Consider the following 19046-nt stretch of genomic DNA (forward strand, 5'->3'; position numbering starts at 1 on the left):
CAACAAGTATATTTTTTTAGATGATACAATTAAAGAATATGTGCTTCAAAAAGCACTGTCACAATAAATAACTTATCGTGTAGGATGACATTATATTCCATGAATAATTATTGCAAGTCAAGTTCAAGCCCAACGAATATATAATAACCAATACTTGATTGCCACTCAATTTATTTATTATTGAGAACTGCAATCACTTTAAGATCTAGATAGATATTACCTTTTAAAAAATAATAATAATAATTCCCTCACGATAGTTCTCACTTTAAGATATAGATAGATATTATCTTAAGGGAAAAAAAAATATATATATATATATATATAAACTTAAATTGTTCAGACAATTATTTAGTAAATAGTATGTTCTCTAGTTTCATACATATAATTTAGTAGTTAGGCCTATAAGATACATATTTTAATTAAATTTTACATTTTGCTTCAAGTTACAAAATTCATTACAGTTGAAGATATAAGATCTCAATCCAAAAAATAAAAATAAAAAAATTATTAGTAATATGAGGGATGTAATTGAAGACGCTAAGTTAGATGGAGGATTTAATTGAAGATGTTGGTAAGTTGTAAATTGAAGCTATTAGCCTGCTAGTAAGATGACGGAGTAAGACACAGGGAGACTCAATTGAAATTTTACGTAAGTATAAGGTCTGAACTGAAACTTCTAGAAAGTTTATGGACTTCATTAATAATTATTTGAAGATGTTGATAAAAGTATTCTAAATGGTGCGCTTGGGTGGGGCGTGGCAAAAACTGCACACCTTGGACTACTTTAAGGTGCGCCTTGGCTCGCATAAGCTTGCCTTGGCACACATTATTATTATTTTTTTTTTTTTAAAAATTGAATGCTACATAAATTTTTCAACTTTTAGGTGAATTGGATTGAAAGATCCGAAAATTATAAATTATAAAATTTTCAACTTTTAGGCAAATAAATTGAAAGGCTCAAAAAGTTGCTTACCTATTTATTGGTCAACTAATTTGTAGAGGGCAGCTCTAAGAATTTTGTTGTAAATGTTCAATATGGGATAAGAATTCATTTGGTTTGGCTGTAATATATTGTACCTTTGATTTTGTTGTAGTGTATTGTTCCTTTAGTTTGACTGTTATGTATTGTACTATTGTATAAATAGTTATTTATATTTTATTATTTTAATTAATCATTTTCCTATCTTCTATTAATTAGCAAAAATTAAAAACTCTCCAAATATTTCAATTATCACTAATATAATATATCTTGTTTATTGTTCAAAATTATATTTATTTTGTTAAGCTCTTAAAATTGCATTTGGTACTATAACTAGTATGTATTATTAAATGATTTTTAAATTGAATAAAAATTTAAAATAATATTAAAATAAGGAAAAAAAAACTTTTTAATGCAATTTTACGCCTAAGCCTCTCTCAAGCACATATCAACCGAAACTTGACATCCACTCATCGCCACGCATTATGCTTTTTAGAATATTGGTTGATAACATAATGGACCTACTGGAAGATATTAGTAAGATTGAGGACTATAAAAAATATGGGAAAGATTAGAGATGAAGGTTGTTATTAAAGATTTTAGTAAGTTGAGGGATGTAGAGATGTTTTTCATTAGTAGAGTTACTCATTTAATGGTAAAGGTAAAATGGAGGAATGGAAGATGAAAGTAAGATACGGGACGATTTAATAGGTTCGATGTTAAATTCAAATTTTTATTTATTGAGGGACTCAATTGAAGGCGATGGTAAAATAGCGGACTCAACTCTAAAATTTACAGATATATTAAAAATTAGACCTCCAACTTAATAATAGGATACAATTCGATCCAAAACAAATCAAATACCTCGAAGTCAGACCGAAACCTCTAAATCCGCCTTACATCATTATTAGCATATTCATAAAAATAGGACAATCTTTTAGCATAAGAAAAAATTAAACAGCCCAATATAAATGTCAGTTATGTCGTTCATCTTGATCTCTTGCCTCGATGTTCTTAAATGTGGAATAAATGGGCAAATCAATACCACAGAACAGTTACCGAAGACTAAAATATTATCGGTGTATAACAAAATGAGTTGAAAGCTCACCATGCTATTCTCATAAGAACAATAGAACCAGAAGGATATAGAAGCACAACCTGCATTGTTCATGGTTGAGATAAGTAGAACACATTTCTTAGAACAAAGTGAAGAAAGTAACAACTGAAAAATCACAAAACTCATCATCTAAAGATTCTAAATAAGTATATAAATAAAATAAAACCTGCAAACATATATAGAATGATGCGAAATTTGATTTGTAATTAAAATTTGCAATTAAAACTTACGTCGGTCAAAATGTTGGATACAAACATAGAATAAATTGAAAATTCAGTCTGTTATCGTCATCTCTAAAATATTTTATTTATAAATATCATCTTTAAATTTTGAAAATGTTCTCTATCTTGGCTCTTCAATTTTGTTTTATTAAGAAACGTTTATTTGTTTTTCCTTATCTTTTATCTAATATATCTTTATATATAAATGGTCAATCAATTCAAATATGATTTAAATAACTTAAGAAGTAAAATATGAAGAATCAAACTCACACCTTTTTTATTTTTATTTTTTTTAATGATCGTGGGTGTCCAAGCAAACTTACGCGCACATCTACTGATCCTACGGGACCCTGAAATTTGCAGTTGGATACTCACCTCAATGGCTCTGAGTGGACTCAAACTGGTAACCATTGGAGAGCGTGCCCAAGACTTGATCACTAAACTACCTCTCAGGGTTAATTCATCCTCTATTTTTAATGAATTAAAATACAAAGTCTCTTTGAATTTACTTCTAAGCATTGGCTTGCTCAAATATAGAGAAGAGGAGACACTGTACTTTGTGGAGAATTAACCCAAGCAATTTTCAAGTTTTGGCTAAATATCCCTCAAGTTTTATTAAATTTGCGATTTTGCAGATTTTGCCCAAAACTTACGTTTTTTCAGTGAATCCAACTTTTGACCCTTTGTTGGCAACTGAGTTATAAATCCTTACGACATTTTTCGCAAAATATAGCATATTTTGCCATCGAACTTTTCAGATGTTTTCCAGTTGCACTTGAACTATAGAAGTTTTTTAAGTTGTCATTGAACTGAATAAAATTTTATCTCGTCGTTTTAAAATTAGCAGATTTAATGACTTATCAAATTATTATCTCTTTTGTATTTCATCTATCACGTCATCTAGTCCGTTAACTTGACAAATAAGATAACATTTCATTACTAGTCGAAGAACTTTGACAACTAAAAAATATTTGACAAAGTTGAAAAATATGACAACTTATGAGACATTTAACACATTGATAACTTTGAAAGCTTTTTAGCTTTGTCTTGATTATTTTTGGACCAGGAATAAAATGAGAAACGACGAGTTTATATTTCGTCAAGCTAGAAATGAAATGAGATTTGTGGAAAAGAAAAGTGCTTTTAAGTATGTAAATTGTCGATTTATCACCGCACTTGATAATCCGACAAGTCGTTACTTTTGCTTAATCTTTAAATTTAAACAGTACTCTTCGATTTGCAAGTGCAACATGTAAAACAATGAAATTATATGAAATATTGGTGAAACTGAAGAACCCACAAGGCAAAGATACCAAGCTAATGAGTAATTTTAAATATTTCGGGCAACAACAACAAAAAAATTTTGCATAGTAAAAGTCATTTTCATTGACAAAATCGAGCTACTGCCTATATCTTTACAACCGAAAGGAATCCCTCCACCAGAAAAGAAAATGAGAATAGAATCTGTTCCTTTTTTGCTTCCAAACTAAGAAAACAGAAGAGAACAAAAGCTTGCAAGAAATCAAAGTGCACGTCCAAGGCAGATAGTATCTCATTTTTCAATGCCCTGTTGCAAATACTGAATCAAATCATAACCAGCATTTGTCCACTTATTGTATGCATCAGTGCAGATGCGGATCCTAAAATTGGTTGCCTCTCGCTCGCTCATTTCAGGATGAAATCTCTTCCGAAGATTTCCAATTGGGTCGCCCCTGCTGAAGAAAGGTAACACACTATCTAGCATCATTAACACTGTGTTTATGATACCATCCATATAGCGGCCTGCAGCAAGAAAACCCTTCACGCACAAGCTGTAAAAATGGAATGGGAATCGAGATAACAATTCCCATAAAATAGAAACAGAAAAGAAGGAGAAGATCCATTCATCAGTCTGAAATTTCAACATTTACCTTACAAATTGGTACCATGTGTCACTTTTCATTACTCCAGATGGGTCGAGTAATTGAGTCATCTCACGACTCAGTTTAAAGTGGGCACTTTCAAATCGCATATTGTTGCCAGGTGAAGTTTCCAGTATAAAACCAAAATCAATATGAACAAGCCTCCCCACACTGCAATCATAAAAATTATTGGTTAAACTCTCATATCACATGGTTTGAATCAGAAAACAAGGGAGGTACAATAAACTGCTTACCTGTCAAACAAAAGATTCCAGTTATGTCTATCCTTTGGTTGAAGCAAGAGGCTGGAAACTGCATAACCAGCACTGCTAATGAGGAAGTTCTCACAAGCAGCTTCAAAGCTGGGCGAACCAACAGGCCCAAAGTCTTGTTGAAAAATCTCGTATAAGCCACTATCATTAGTCTCACCCATCTGTCTCCTGCTTCATGTATTGGGCACAACCTGCAAAAGCAGAAGGACAATATGACATGACGACTAAATTTTTTTACAACACTGTATACAAGTTGTTGTAGTGAGAAGTTCCCATAACATTAGCTAAATTATCCTCAAAAATCACATTAAGAAGATCAATGAGGCCCATGGATATAGAACTTGTCTCCAACATGAGAAACTGATATCAGTGTTAGGTAATTACACAGTCAAGTCTGTTATATGGCACAAATATTGACATTCACCAACAAGGTACTAACATTGACACTGTCAACTTCGCGCCTTTAGCCAGGAGAGGGTTTTGGAGAAAGATAGGTAAATGGTAAGCTGCAAAGTCATTCTTTTTTCTATTGATTCTGGAGAGTTAGGGTACAACCGATGATCCGGTAGGGCAGGATAAAGCAAGCAACAAGGGATTGGCTGAATAGAACAGATGCGACGGGAATGGGATATTGAATGCAAAGAACGAAAGCGGACCAAGGTTTTTATTCGTTAGCCAAGCACGCCCTTTACAGCGCCTCTATTACCCATGTTTCCCGCGACACTTTGTTCCACTCCTTTCATTTATACTCCAAGCGCAATTGCTATAATATATACTTCCTCTACCACTTTAAGACAGATCGATCTTAAGAAGATCATAGCTTACTCCTCAGTAGCTCATATGAATTTGAGTTCTTATATAATGTCCAGTAAGATGATTTCTCTGAGGGCGTCGTGCGACGGCCCGAACTGATCCGGTGATGGTAACAAGACTGAAAAACACGCAGAACACATGACAGAAAGTTAACAACCAGCTTCCTTATCTGTACACACATATATACTGAATGCTTGCACGTGCTCTGCATGCAACCAATGGTGTAAACACTTCAACTAAAGGCCAGTTGAAATAAATCCATCAACCCCCCAAATGCTCTCGGGAGAAATGGTTTTTTCACACGCTTGACATTCTCAATCAGCTACTTCCATACAGCACATGGATCAATTCTCCACTTAAAAAAGTATTAGTTGATTTACTTTTCTCTGCATGCTCAGGTATTACGGCATTAGAATAAGTCAATTTGCAGTTGAACCAAAAAATTTTAAATGTGTGTTTATTGCAATTAAAAAATAATAATGCCTATTATAATAACCATGAAACACAGTTCTTGCCAGCATCCTCGTGCTTCCTAAGATGGTTTGTGACCAGCCCCTTGGCTGGTCGACACCCGTCCACCAGCTGGTCGACCAGCGGGGCTGGTCGAGCAACCAGTCCCGCTGGCCGGCGACCGACCCCCCTGTGGGTCGGTCGGACTCCCTCCGGCACCCTCCAACGAAGGTCCGGTCGAATCACTACACCCCCCATCACTTTTTTCATTGGAAGGAGAAGAAAGAATAGTTTTATACATAACAACAAAAATGATGAAGAGAAGAAATTTAAAGCAAGACCTTGGATTTAAAAAAGGAGAGGAAATTACCTTTAAAGAGAGGAAGTCTATGAGGTTGAGAGAAAATGAAAGTAATTTTCTAGAATGAGAATTACCCCCCTTTTATAATACTAAAATTCAAATTTTTTGGGGGGAAATTGGAGGGAAATCTCCCTCCAATATTAAAGCCATTAGTGAGGATCCATGTGTACAGTAGAATTGCCACTCGATCGTGTTTATATAGTTCGATTTGTTAATACGAACTATTCCTTTCTCTTTATAAATAAATAAATAAATAAAAAATTCAAACCAACCTAAAATTGTTACCCCTTGCCGAAAACATCGACAAGGGGTAGAGGGGCTAATGATATAGGTTGGGAGAAGTAGACACCCTCAAGGACAAGCAAGACAGATCACAGCACACCGATGCAAGGCCATCGACCCTCATAGGGCGTTCTACCACTACACCCAGGGAGCGCTCTACCACTACATCTAGGGAGCGCTCTACCACAACCCCCAAAGGGCGCTCTACCGCTATCCCTAGAAATCATTCTACCACTAAGCGAAATCCTCAACGGGAATGATATTCCTTGTCCAAACACTTAGCCATAAAACCTTTAATGAATCGACAAGGTTACATGGCCACTGATACAGGTACAATCTTCAGACGGGAAGTTAAGGACTCATCACTCAGAACGTGGGTGTAGTGGGAATACCATCGTGGGACACGTGGCACCACAACCGCCCAGCGGTTACCTAGTGCCTAATATCTATAAATACCCTCGGATGTGACACAGGTAAGGGATTTTTTCTAGCTCCCATTCTCGTTTTTAGCCATCTGAATTTCAAATATATTCTTTCCAAGTCTGAAAACTAATTCTCACGCCGGAGGTAAAACGGGGGAGAAAGCCCCGCCTTCATTTTTCAGGTCTTGCATACTTGACGGAGTGGTGGAAACGCCAAACATTACCGGGCAAACAGAAGGGTATTGAACCACCGCCCTTTCAACCCCTCTACCCCTTGTCGATGTTTTCGGCAAGGGGTAGCAATTTTAGGTTGGTTTGAAATTTTATTTTTTTTTTATTTATAAAAAGAAAGGAATAGTTCGTATTAGCAAATCGAACTATATAAACACGATCGAGTGGCAATTCTACTGTACACATGGATCCTCACTAATGGCTTTAAGATTGGAGGGAGATTTCCCTCCAATTTCCCCCCCAAAAAAATTGAATTCTAGTATTATAAAAGGGGGGTTAATTCTCATTCTAGAAAATCACTTTCATTTTCTCTCAACCTCCTAGACTTCCTCTCTTTTAAGGTAATTTCCTATCCTTTTTTAAATCCAAGGTCTTGCTTTAAATTTCTTCTCTTCATCATTTTTGTTGTCATGTATAAAACTATTCTTTCTTCTCCTTCCAATAAAAAAAGTGATGGGGGTATAGTGATTCGACCGGACCTTCGTCGGAGGGTGTCGGAGGGAGTCTGACCGACCCACGGGAGGGTCGGTCGCCGGCCAGCGGGGCTAGTTGCTCAACCAGCCAAGGGCTGGTCGATTTGTCGAACAGCCAAGGGGCTGGTCGATCGTCGACCAGCCTCGCTGGTCGTTCGGGCTGGCCGTCCCCCGCCACCCATTAAGTCTCATGGTTTATCCGGTCCTTCGATCCGCCCTTGTAGTGACTCGCCCCCTTCATCCGGCAGATCCCTTTATGATAGTGATAGTGAAACTCATTCAATTGACTCTCAGCCATTTGTTCCAAATCTCCCAAAGAGACACATTGGTTCTTCTAAATCTCCAGGCCAAAATTTGGAAATCGGGCGTGACCCGACCGGTGAGGTTGTCCCCCTAGATATCCCAAAAAGTTATAGTCTCTACAATTCGCCACTTTAGAAAAATGTCTAGGAAAGTATGACCGGGTTGATGATTACGTCTATAGAGCCCCTGGTCCTAAAGAAAGGCTCCCCGGGTCCGACCCCCGTGAGATAGCCATGTACAAGGATGTTATGGACGGGGCTTTTCGGTTCCCCATTCATCCCTTTTTTGTGTCCATTTTCAACGAGTTCCACCTTACTCCTAGTCAAATTAATCCTAATGCATGGAGAAAAGCGTTATATTTTCTGTATGTCTGTCTCAAAAAGGGAATTTCACCTTCCATGGATCTTTTCAGGTGTGTCTTCGAAATGCATGAGCTAGTTCAATGTAATGCCTTTGTCTATTTTACCACTAGGGTACCTATGTAATTCCCTAAGTTTAGGAATTCGAATAGCGGATGGAAGTCCCGATTTTTCTTCGTCCGGCCTTCAAAGGGTCAGTTTTCTTTTAACACAAACTGGCGACACCCCCAAATTCGTCTCTTCAATAGCCAAATAGAAGTTACTCCCTTTCTAGAAGCTCAAATCCAGGACTTGGTTGATGTTCCGCCCTTTGCACCTGACTTAGGGTCAATCCTAACCATGAAGAACATATTGAAAGTGGGGATGAGTCGTCCAATCGGTAGGTCGTTTATGTTGTTTTTCTTTTTCTTTTTTTTATCGCATGCACACACGTTCATTTATTATTTTTGCCTTTAGCTCGTCGAGACTAATGAGCTTGGATGTTTGTTTCAGGTATGGACTTTGATCTTGATGAGGTATTGAGGACTCTGCCAGGAGGAGATAAGGGCCTTACCCTCGTTGATGGTAAGCTTTCATATTCACCCCCCCTTTTTTTACTCTACCTTGTGAGTTTAACCGATTTCAACTTACATGTGCAGGGGCCGAGCTTGATCTGGAAGGAGTCATGGACTCCATGCCTGATCAGGGACAGGAGGGTCAGGTGGATCCTTTGCCTATCCCTTCAAAGAGAAGGAGGGGGGCTGATCTTGGGAGAAAGTCTCAGACGATCAACGAGACTTCTCAGCCTTTAGATGAGCCTCGTGATGTGGTTCCAGCTCCTAGGCCAGGAGCTCCTAGTCGTGCGCGATGTGAGCGCTAGGACTCGCTTCCTAGCTTTGGGTTTCCTCCCACCCGGGGCTATCATGAGATGGGGGTGCTTAAGTCGTTGGTGACCCCCGCTCGATCCAGAGCGATTGCAGGGCGCAGCGCAGATGACATAGAAAGGGCTGCGGCTGTTTACCTTCAGAGGGTATGTTTCTCATTTCGAGATTTCTTTCATGTTGGATCTCGCCTTTTAAGTTAGACTTTAACTCGTGGTTTCACTCTTTTTCCCCTTATACAATTTTTTTTTTTTTTTTAGATGGTGGCCCTCCAGACCGGACTCGCTGAGTCGAATTGCCGCCTGGTCTCAGAGCTGAAAACTCTTACTGAAGAAAAGAAAAAGAAGGCTCATCACCACAAGAAGAAAATATCCTCCTTGAGGAAATCTCTGGAGATGTCGGACGCTCGAGCTAGTGAGCAAGAGACGGAGATCGACAACCTACGTTCTGTTTTGGCTCGTGCTCCTGAAGAGGCGGTTGAGAGGTATAAGGCCTCAGATGAGTACGCTGGAGATCTCAAGGCGGCTGTGGATCAGTATAAGACATCGTCCGATTATGCTAAGGTTTTGAACTCATACGGGGGGAAGGCGATGTCAGCATCAATTAAGTTCTCCAAGGAGTGGATTATGGCCGAACATCCTTCTATAGACCCCTCCGGCTTGGATAGATTTCTCGCACAGCGCAAGGGGAAGGAGAGCGTAGCTCAGTCATCCAGATCACTCGGTCGTTCATCACAAGGTAGTAGTGGGGATGTCTCCCCTTCGAGCTTAAACATTTCTTAGTTGTTTTCCTTGCTAGTTTTTCCTTTTTAGTGTTTACTTTTGCTTAGCCTTGTTATCTCCTACTTGCTCGGGATGTGGGCAAGAATTCTTCGAATGTATAAACACGTCTTTCATTCGATATTATTGGCGCTGGATGCGTGGTTCCTTTAAAATGTCGTCTCTCATGTTATTATATATATATATATTTTTTTTTTTTTTTCTGCGGCTCTCTGCCTAGTTGCGTAGGCTATGTCGACCGCAGGGGGCGATTTGGCGATTAAGGGTCTTAGCCAAATTTTTGACTTTCCAAGGCTCTCCACCTAGCTGCGTAGGCTATGTCGACCGCAGGGGGCGATTTGGTGGTTAAGGGCCTTAGCCAATTTTTTGACTTTCCAAGGCTCTCCACTTAACCGCGTAGGCTATGTCGAACGCAGGGGGTGATTTGGTGGTTAAGGGCCTTAGCCAATTTTTTTTTTTTTTGACTTTTCAATGCTCTCCACCTAGCCGCGTAGGCTATGTCGACCGCAGAGGTGATTTGGTAGTTAAGGGCTTTAGCCAATTTTTTTTTTTTTTTTTTTTTGAACTTTTCAATGCTCTCCACCTAGCCGCGTAGGCTATGTCGACCGCAGGGGGTGATTTGGTAATTAAGGGCCTTAGCCAATTTTTTTTTTTTTGACTTCTCAATGCTCTCCACCTAGCCGCGTAGGCTATGTCGACTGCAGGGGGCGATTTGGTGGTTAAGGGCTTTAGCCAATTTTTTTACTTTTCAAGGCTCTCCACCTAGCCGCGTAGGCTATGTCGACCGCAGGGGGTGATTTGGTGGTTAAGGGCCTTAGCCAATTTTTGACTTTCTAAGGCTCTCCACCTAGCCGCGTAGGCTACGTCGACCGCATGTCTTAGTGGGGTGGGCGTGGATTTCAAAGTTGCCTGTTGGCATAAAAAATTCCTGGTCTTGTGAGCTCAATAGGCGCACCGGGACGTCCCAGCTAGGCTGGCCCTTCCGTAGCGCCCTCATCATCCGTCACCGCCAAGGTCTTTCATTGAATAAGGTAAATTGTTACAACTAAGGGTGCCTTTGTGAGGCATTACATAAAGAAAATAAACAATGCAACCTAATCTACTATATTTACAAAAGCGCAGCCGACGTGTACATTTTGAGTTCTACTGGTAATACTTTTTGAGGTGTTCTGCATTCCATGGTCTACCTAGCGGCCTTCCTTTATATCTTTCAAACTGTAAAATCCCTTTCCCAGCCTGCGAATTACTTCGTACGGGCCTTCCCAATTTGGACCAAGCTTTGGTAGGGGATGTCCTGCCGCTGCTGCATCTCTTAGAACGAGATCTCCTGGTTGGAAGACCCTTGGCTTCACTCTCCGGTTGAAGTACTCAACGGCTCTTCGTTTATAAGCCATCATTCTTATCGCCGCCTTGTCCCTTACCCCTTCGAGGAGGTCGAGTTCTCCCCTAGTTGCTGCGTCATCGGGTTGCTTGACTTTCATCCTTCCTGTCTCGCTTAAGATCTCAACCAGAACCATGGCTTCCATCCCAAAGGCCAGTTTAAATGGCGTCTCCCCGGTCGACTCTCGGGGGGTAGTGTGATATGCCCATAGTACATTGGGCAACTCCTCAGCCCAAAGTCCTTTTCCTTTTTCTAATCTTGTCTTCAAATCCCACAGTATGGTTCGGTTGGTCACTTGCTTGCCCATTTGCCTACGGGTGAGCAACTGAAGTCAGCCTGTGGTCGATGTGGTAGCTGGTGCAGAAGGCTCTAAAACTGTGATTATCGAATTGTTTTTCATTATCTGTAATGATTACCCGAGGTATACCAAACCTGCATATGATATTTTTCCAAACAAATCCCTGTATCTTTGCAGTCGTGATGGTGGCCAAAGGCTCAGCTTCCACCCACTTAGTAAAGTAGTCGACGGCAACTAACAAGAACTTCCTTTGTCCTTTTGACAGGGGCAAAGGTCCCAAGATGTCCATCCCCCATTGGAAGAAGGGACACACCCCGAAAACTGTCGTCTGTTGCTCGGCCGGAATGTGGATCAGATTTCCATAGCGTTGGCATGCATCGCATTTTCTCACCAACTCTCTAGCATCTTCCTTAATACTAGGCCCATAATATCCTTGTCGAAGCGTTTTGAACGCAAGGGTAGTCGCCCCTTGGTGGTTGTCACAAATTCCCGCATGTACTTCGACTAGCACCTCCTGTGCTTCTGTCGGTCGCAAACACTTCAAATATGGCCCGAACTTTTAGCCTTCTGGCTGAGCATCCTCCGGCAATTTATTCTTTGTGAGATACTCAAACAGCGGGTCTATCCAACTTTCCTCATTTTCTACATTCATAACATCGATTACGTGTTGGTTGCTAGGTTGTCGCAGAATTTGCACACTGGCTGTGCGAGGCAGTCGTCTGGGGTTGGCTGATGCGAGCTTAGCCAGCACGTCCGCTCGCTCATTGTCCTTTCGAGGGACCTTAGTTATCTTAAATTTAGTGAACCCCTTCTGCAAGTTTTTGACCTTCATTAAATATGCAGCCATCTTTCCGTCCTTTGCTTCGAATTCCCCCGTCACTTGCCCGATTATCAACTGAGAGTCGCTACAAATTTCCACTGAGGTTACCTCGAGTCTGGCTGCCACTCCCAAACCCGTGATTACTGCTTCGTACTCGGCCTCGTTATTTGTTGCTGGGAATTCAAAATGCAGTGAGTATTCCAACTCTTTTTCATTCGGACCTATCATTATGATCCCCGCCCCGGATCCTTCATCATTTGAAGATCCATCGACAAAAATTTTCCAATCTGCCTGCTCCCCTGGTGGGAGCTCGGGCGGAGTGGTGAGCTCAACAATGAAGTCTGCTAAAGCCTGTGCCTTAATAGCTGTCCTTGGCCTGAATTTGATATCAAACTCGCTTAACTCGATGGCCCATTTTAACAACCTCCCAGAGGTCTCGGGCCAATGTAGAATCTGCTTGATAGGTTGGTCAGTCATTACTTGCACCGTGTGAGACTGAAAGTAAGGCCTCAATTTCCTGACCGCGACAATTAATGCAAACACCAACTGTTCAGTCAGGCTGTATCTTATTTCTGCACCCCTCAATACTTGGCTCACATGGTAGACTGGTTTCTGCGCCTTCGAGAACTCTTTCACCAGGACCGCGCTGACTGCCTTTGGTGATACTGCCAAGTAGAGACACAACACGTCCCCAGGAGATGGGCTGGTCAAGACCGGGGGCTCTTGTAATGACCGCTTCAAGTTCCTAAGAGACTCTTCGCATTCCTAGGTCCACTCAAAATTGGAGGAGCCCCCTATAGCTTTGAAGAAGTGATAGCATTTGTCCGCCGCCCGACTCATGAAACGATTTAAGGCTGCTACCCGCCCCGTCAGCCTCTGAACCTCCTTCCTGCTGGTGGGACTTTTCATTTCTAGGATTGCCCGAATTTTGTCCGGGTTCACTTTGATGCCCCTTTGCGTGATCATGAAACCTAGAAATTTTCCACCTGCAGTACCAAAAACACACTTCTCTGGATTGAACCTTAATCTACTTTGTCGGGCAACGTCAAACACTTTCTGCAAACAGGCCACATGGTCATTGGCTCTGGCATTCTTGACCACCATATCGTCAACATAGACTTCTACGACACCTCCGATTAGCCCACGAAAGACTTTGTTCACCATTCTCTGATACGTCGCTCCTGCGTTTTTCAAGCCAAATGGCATGGTTGTGTAACAGTACGTGCCAAAGTCCGTGATAAATGACGTCTTCTCTTGATCGGCCTCGGCCATTGAAATTTGATGATACCCCTAAAATGCATCTAGAAAGTTGAGCCTTTCATGACCCGACGTTACGTCCACCAGTTGATCTATTCTGGGAAGTGGGTATGAGTCTTTTGGCATACCTTGTTCAACCCAGTATAGTCTACACACATGCGCCATTTTCCATTTGACTTCTTCACAAGTACAACATTTGCTAACCACTCGGGGTATTGCACCTCTCGGATAAAACCCGTCTGTAGCAATTTTTTCACCTCTGCTCTGGCCGCAGCCTGCCTCTCAGGGGCAAGGTTTCTCTTTTTCTGCTTCACTGGCTTAGGCCCTGGCTGGACACCGAGGCGGTGCTGCGCGACAGTTGAGCTAATCCCCGGGATATCCTTTGGGTTCCAAGCGAAGACATCCAAATTTTCGGCTAGACACTTCGCCAATTTTTCCTTCTCTTCGGATCCCAGACCTGTTCCAACAAGAAACTCCTTTCCTTCATCAATATTCAAATATCATAATCATACATATTGAAGAGATAGATTGATACACGGAGTCTCAATAAGCCAGGAGTTGAAGCATTACCCACTTCTAGACTTTCAATAAATAGGGGCAATATCATGTCAACCTCTTCAGGCTTGCTAACAGCAACATTCAACTCAGCTAGCAAGTGTATGACATTCAGTTGCACAGCTGGAGCTGCTCGCTTCTCTATCTCGCTTCTCTTTCTCATCCTGAAAGTTAGGCAAAGAATATCAAAGATTGTCCAGTATTAGCAACAAAGTTAATTAAACAAGCAGCAGCAAACATACAGGTAGATGAACCATGTTCTCCAGCCCAAACTAAGATGTAGAACGGCCTGAAGGATACTACGATTGGTATCTGTTGCACATGACTGGAATTATTTCACAATATTACAGCACAGGTTAGCACTTCCTATAATCCATAGCATATCTTTATCTGACACTGTAGGCCACTTACCATGATAAGAAAATGACCCCTTGTATAAATGTTGTTCTTTATATTACCAAATTATAGACAATCATTATAGCTACCAGTGTCTCTTAAAGGGCAAAATTATATATTTACATCCTTAAGTTTTACTCTAAACCACCAATGTATTTACTATTAGAATTGTGTTTTGATTGCAAGCATGTCAATTGAATGTTTTTTATTGGCCTAGTTTTCAACCTAAAAAATGTTGCTATTTTTTCATAAAGTTGAATTCTTGAGAAGTGTGAATTGCCTAAAAAATAAAAACCTACCCTCTCATAAAGAAAAGTTTTCAATGTTTTTGAGGACGTCAATCAAACACACACCCTTATAATAGTGTCTACATAAGCTGATCCGAGGGTCAAATTGGAGCTGATGCGAGAACAACCACACTTTTGTTTGGGAAATACTAATAAGTTGCTTATAAACACCATTTTTGGAAAGTATGAACCTACTTTGCAAAATGGTGCTCATAAGCAACCTTTTAAGTATCTGCAAAAATGCCTAGTCAAATTAAACTTCTTTAGTCTGAATCTACACCCTCCATCCCACAATTTTTCGCATGACTTCTGCAAACGTATTCTGTATGTATAGTGACATTTAAAAATGTATATTTCTGGTTTGTCCTTTAAATTGGATTCAAAATTTTGAAATGCGGGTATATTGGGTATGTAAGATAAAAATAGTTGACTTCAGCAAAATAATTGGAAGAAAACACTGTGTTTCTTGTCTTCCTAATGAAAATATAGTTCTTGCAAATGAATTCTTAATAAAAGTACACCAAAAATTAATATGTTAACTAAATGTGAAAATGTTGTCTAAAATGCATGACATAAAAGACCAACTTGTTTGTTTCTATCAAATTGAAAGGTGAAATCAAAGTCTTGTAACAAGCGTTAGGCTTAACCATGAGGAAAATAACAAGAAATCATTGATTATATGTAAAAAAGAACTATAAATCCAAAATAATGTTTATTGTGACTGACAGTAACCTCTTCCTCATAATCATTTCTTTCACGAATACTAGTAGCTAATCCCATAATAAAAGTGTCCACTGGAGATCGGTCTTTTGTCCATCCAAAATCAACTATATCACAACATGTTTTTAAGACGCTTTCGAACATAGCTCCCTGACTGCTGGCCGAAGTATCAGCCTGTTCGTAGAAAAGCAAAGAACAGAAAACATTAATTAAACTACAATACTTGGAAATTGCTGCAGACCATAAACCCAAAACAAGCAAGAATGTACCTGAGCGCAAGTAACAAGTACAAGGCGTTTAAAGTGAATAAGTAGAAGCCGCAGCAACTGACCACCACGTGTAACAGCAGCTTGAGAAATCCCAACAAGCAATGAGCCAAACAGCTCTTCACAAGCGCTTAATTTCCGCCACACTGAGAACAAGCAAGAATGTACCTGACCGCAAGTAACAAGTACAAGGGCGTTTAAAGTGAATAAGTAGAAGCCGCAGCAGCTGACCACCACGTGTAACAGAAGCTTGAGAAATCCCAACAAGCAATGAGCCAAACAGCTCTTCAAAAGCGCTTAATTTCCGCCACACTGAGAACAAGCATGCCTCAGCAGCCTCGATCAACAATGCAAGGGCTCCAAGCCACAATCTCTTTGATGACTTTGATTCCGTGTCAAGCGATGCAAGAGTCTTAATTAGCAACCTTGCTGACGCTTGGTAAACAGATAGCTTTATATTAATCTTGTCTTTCAGTAACTGTCCTTGCTCAGTCCAATCACGCTTCTTTATCTGCCCACGTAGTAAAAACCAATGTAAGAGTACCATTCTTAACTTTTTGCCTTTAAATTTAACTTTTCCAGTTTCCCCATGTACCCTATATATAGAACATCAAGTTCATTAGAGCATGTTTGTTTCTCATTTTGATAGTAAAAATGCATTTTGTAATAGTGATTATTGAAAAATTTGTGGTTAAAAAATAAGGAAAAATTTTAATTTTAAGTGTAATATTATTTGATTGAAGAGTGTATGGTTGAAAATAAAAAAGAAAAATGTATTTTGGAAAAAATGGGTACCAAACAAGGGCGAAATGAATTTACTTACCTTTAAAAACGCCCGCATTGATTGGAGTTGTTCCTTGACTAAAACTCTTATTTGCTCCAAAAGCTTGGGATCAATGGGCCACTTTATCCAATATGTGTCCTATTAACTTAAAAACAAGCTCTTGTCTTTCAAGGATTTCCACTGAGTCCTCCTGAAAAGAAGTTAAGTCTTTCTTTTCCCCTCTATCATTGAACACAATGCTCCCGTCCAGTAAATCCACACTGCTCTTCCACGTAATGCTGCCCCCATTGTTTGCCGAGACAGCTGAGGCAATGCTGGCTTCATTAGCAGGCGGCTGATAATTATTCACATTCAGAGAAGAGCTCTGAGCTGAAACCGCATCAGGGGTATTTGAAATCCTCTCACGCACCGAATTTGGGACAGCAATTTCATAGCGAACAAGGAGGGCCGAAACCAATCTATCTCCATCGGAAGCTAAAATCCTAGGAAAATTCAAACACAGTGCGTTCAAAAATATCCGAGAAATCCCGGAATCAACTTTCATAATTGCCTGAAGCACAATTTCGCCTGTGAACCCAGCTACGTCAGTAGCGGTATCAGGCGACAATTCAGCGGCATTACAAACAAAATTCAGAAAATCATTAAAAAAAAACAGAGAAATTGACTCATTTGAAAATGACTGCGGCCAAAAAGTAACGTCAAAAGAGGCCGGAATTGAATGGTGGAACGCGTGGAAGATAGATTTAGGGGTTTTTAGATCATTATTCGGTCATTTAGGGCATCTCCCATGGTTGGGCAATTGCACCATTTTATACTATTTTTTGATGTAAAGTTACTTCGATGCAATTCGGTACAATTGTATTCATTTTGCACCAAAATTGCAATACGGTACAATTGTATTCATTTTGCACCAAAATTGTACAAGTGTAAAATGTCTCTTTTGCCCTTATTTAATATTTTTCAAATAAATTTGTTAAGAGTATTGATGAGTGTAATTCACTCATTAAACTAAAGCTTCTGAATCATGTTTTTTGATGTGTTTTTGAGCATTTTTAAACGTTTTGATATGTGCGTTCATGTTGTTTTGCAGTTTGGACAATTCTCGAGAAAATACCACTATTGGGAGCCGGTGATAAGTAAAAATGATGATCAATGAAATGGAACATGAATAAACAAGTATTGAATAAGATTGGAGTGAAAAATAGGCTTAAAAAACAAAGAGAAGAAAAGCAAAGCAGTGGCATTGGCGCCCCTGGCGCCAATAAGGGGCGCCATGGGATGAAATTCCAGCAGAACCTCTGGCACCATGGCGCCCAATGAAGAAAAGAAGGCAGCAGAAACTTGGGCGCCATGGCGCCAATTAACATGAGAATCGTGGTGCCATGCTTGGACGCCGTGGCACCAAATCCCAAAACGTTAAAATCCGAATTTTTAATTATCTTTTCGACCCAAAAATCATACCCTAACCCTTGAGAACTCTTAGAAAATATAAATACCAAGATGAAAAATAAGAGAAGGTGGTAGACGGCTGAAGAGGCAAGAAAAAGAGAGGCACCAATTGAAAGAAGATCGACCCGATTTTGAAGAAGAAGAAGGGAGAAAACTGAGAAATCAAGCAACAAGATTGAGAAATAGAGCAGCAACTTGAGTTTTTTCTATCTTTCTCTTATACATGCACTCTAGTTTGTATTTTATTATGTTTTTCTTCTCAATCATGAACTAAACTATTAAATCTAGGGTTTGATGTAACCTATTTGAGACATTATTTAATTTCTTTATAGTATTTCCATTTAATTTTTCAGAATTGATTTGTATTGTTCTTGTTTAATGCTTTCGGTTGCCTGATCACCAATTGAATGAATTGATGTTCTAAATTTGATACTCGAGAGAGGGAAATTCAGGCGTGATCTACGAACAATATAACCTAGGTTTGTAGGTTTCGAGAGAAAGTATGAATCTTTGAGGGTAAAACAAGAACCAAGTGCGTGATAATCTTTATATATTTAATTTGGAATAGAGATATTGGGGTTAAAATATAGAGATGTGTTCTATTTGACGCTCGAGAGGGGGAAATAGAATTAATTTCGGATTATTGCCTATGAATTCGGGAAATAGTTGATGGAAATATCTATAGGGATTGAGAATTATGTCGAGAATACGGTGAAATCACTCCCTAGATATTACGTAATTTTGATTTAGTTTTTAGAAATTGCCTCATTTTTGTTGCACTATTTAATTCATTGACGTTAGTTTAGTATTCAAACATTAATTTAACACTCGATTGTCTAGATAAAGTAAACGCGGACACAATTATAGTAATCAGTGAAAGTCAAATATCAATCCATGTGGGTTCGACACTTTTCATTTTTTTAATATACTACAAAACTTGACACCGTGCGCTTGCGGTATAAAATCACGTTGCATAAATCTCGTGGCAAGTTTTTGGCGTCGTTGCCGGA

General features: G+C 39.7%; 2 protein-coding genes across 10 annotated transcripts; one reads left to right on the top strand and one right to left on the bottom strand.

Annotated features, from left to right (window-relative positions):
- Positions 1–3553: 3553 nt before the first annotated feature.
- On the bottom strand, positions 3554–17393 carry LOC111410192 (phosphatidylinositol 4-kinase alpha 2-like). Of its 8 annotated transcripts, none has more exons than XM_023040426.1 (8): positions 16627–17393; positions 15807–16314; positions 15550–15711; positions 14377–14446; positions 14150–14298; positions 4473–4681; positions 4228–4389; positions 3554–4128 (listed from the first exon to the last, which is right to left on the bottom strand). In XM_023040426.1, exons 6-8 carry the CDS (start codon positions 4649–4651, stop codon positions 3870–3872), a joined length of 600 nt encoding a protein of 199 aa, XP_022896194.1. In that variant the 5' UTR covers positions 4652–4681; positions 14150–14298; positions 14377–14446; positions 15550–15711; positions 15807–16314; positions 16627–17393; the 3' UTR covers positions 3554–3869. The 8 variants fall into 8 exon arrangements, with proteins under 8 accessions (XP_022896194.1, XP_022896197.1, XP_022896196.1 ...); XM_023040431.1 differs by having other exon boundaries at positions 3694–4032; XM_023040433.1 differs by having other exon boundaries at positions 3966–4099.
- LOC111410194 lies at positions 7532–9949 on the top strand. 2 transcript variants are annotated; one of them, XM_023040436.1, is made up of 3 exons: positions 7532–8563; positions 8677–8748; positions 8823–9949. In XM_023040436.1, exons 1-3 carry the CDS (start codon positions 8524–8526, stop codon positions 9041–9043), a joined length of 333 nt encoding a protein of 110 aa, XP_022896204.1. In that variant the 5' UTR covers positions 7532–8523; the 3' UTR covers positions 9044–9949. The 2 variants fall into 2 exon arrangements, with proteins under 2 accessions (XP_022896204.1, XP_022896202.1); XM_023040434.1 differs by having other exon boundaries at positions 7563–8563.
- Positions 17394–19046: the final 1653 nt, after the last annotated feature.

The sequence above is a fragment of the Olea europaea genome, chromosome 15 (assembly GCF_002742605.1).
Source record: "Olea europaea var. sylvestris chromosome 15, O_europaea_v1, whole genome shotgun sequence".
Lineage (NCBI taxonomy): Eukaryota > Viridiplantae > Streptophyta > Magnoliopsida > Lamiales > Oleaceae > Olea > Olea europaea.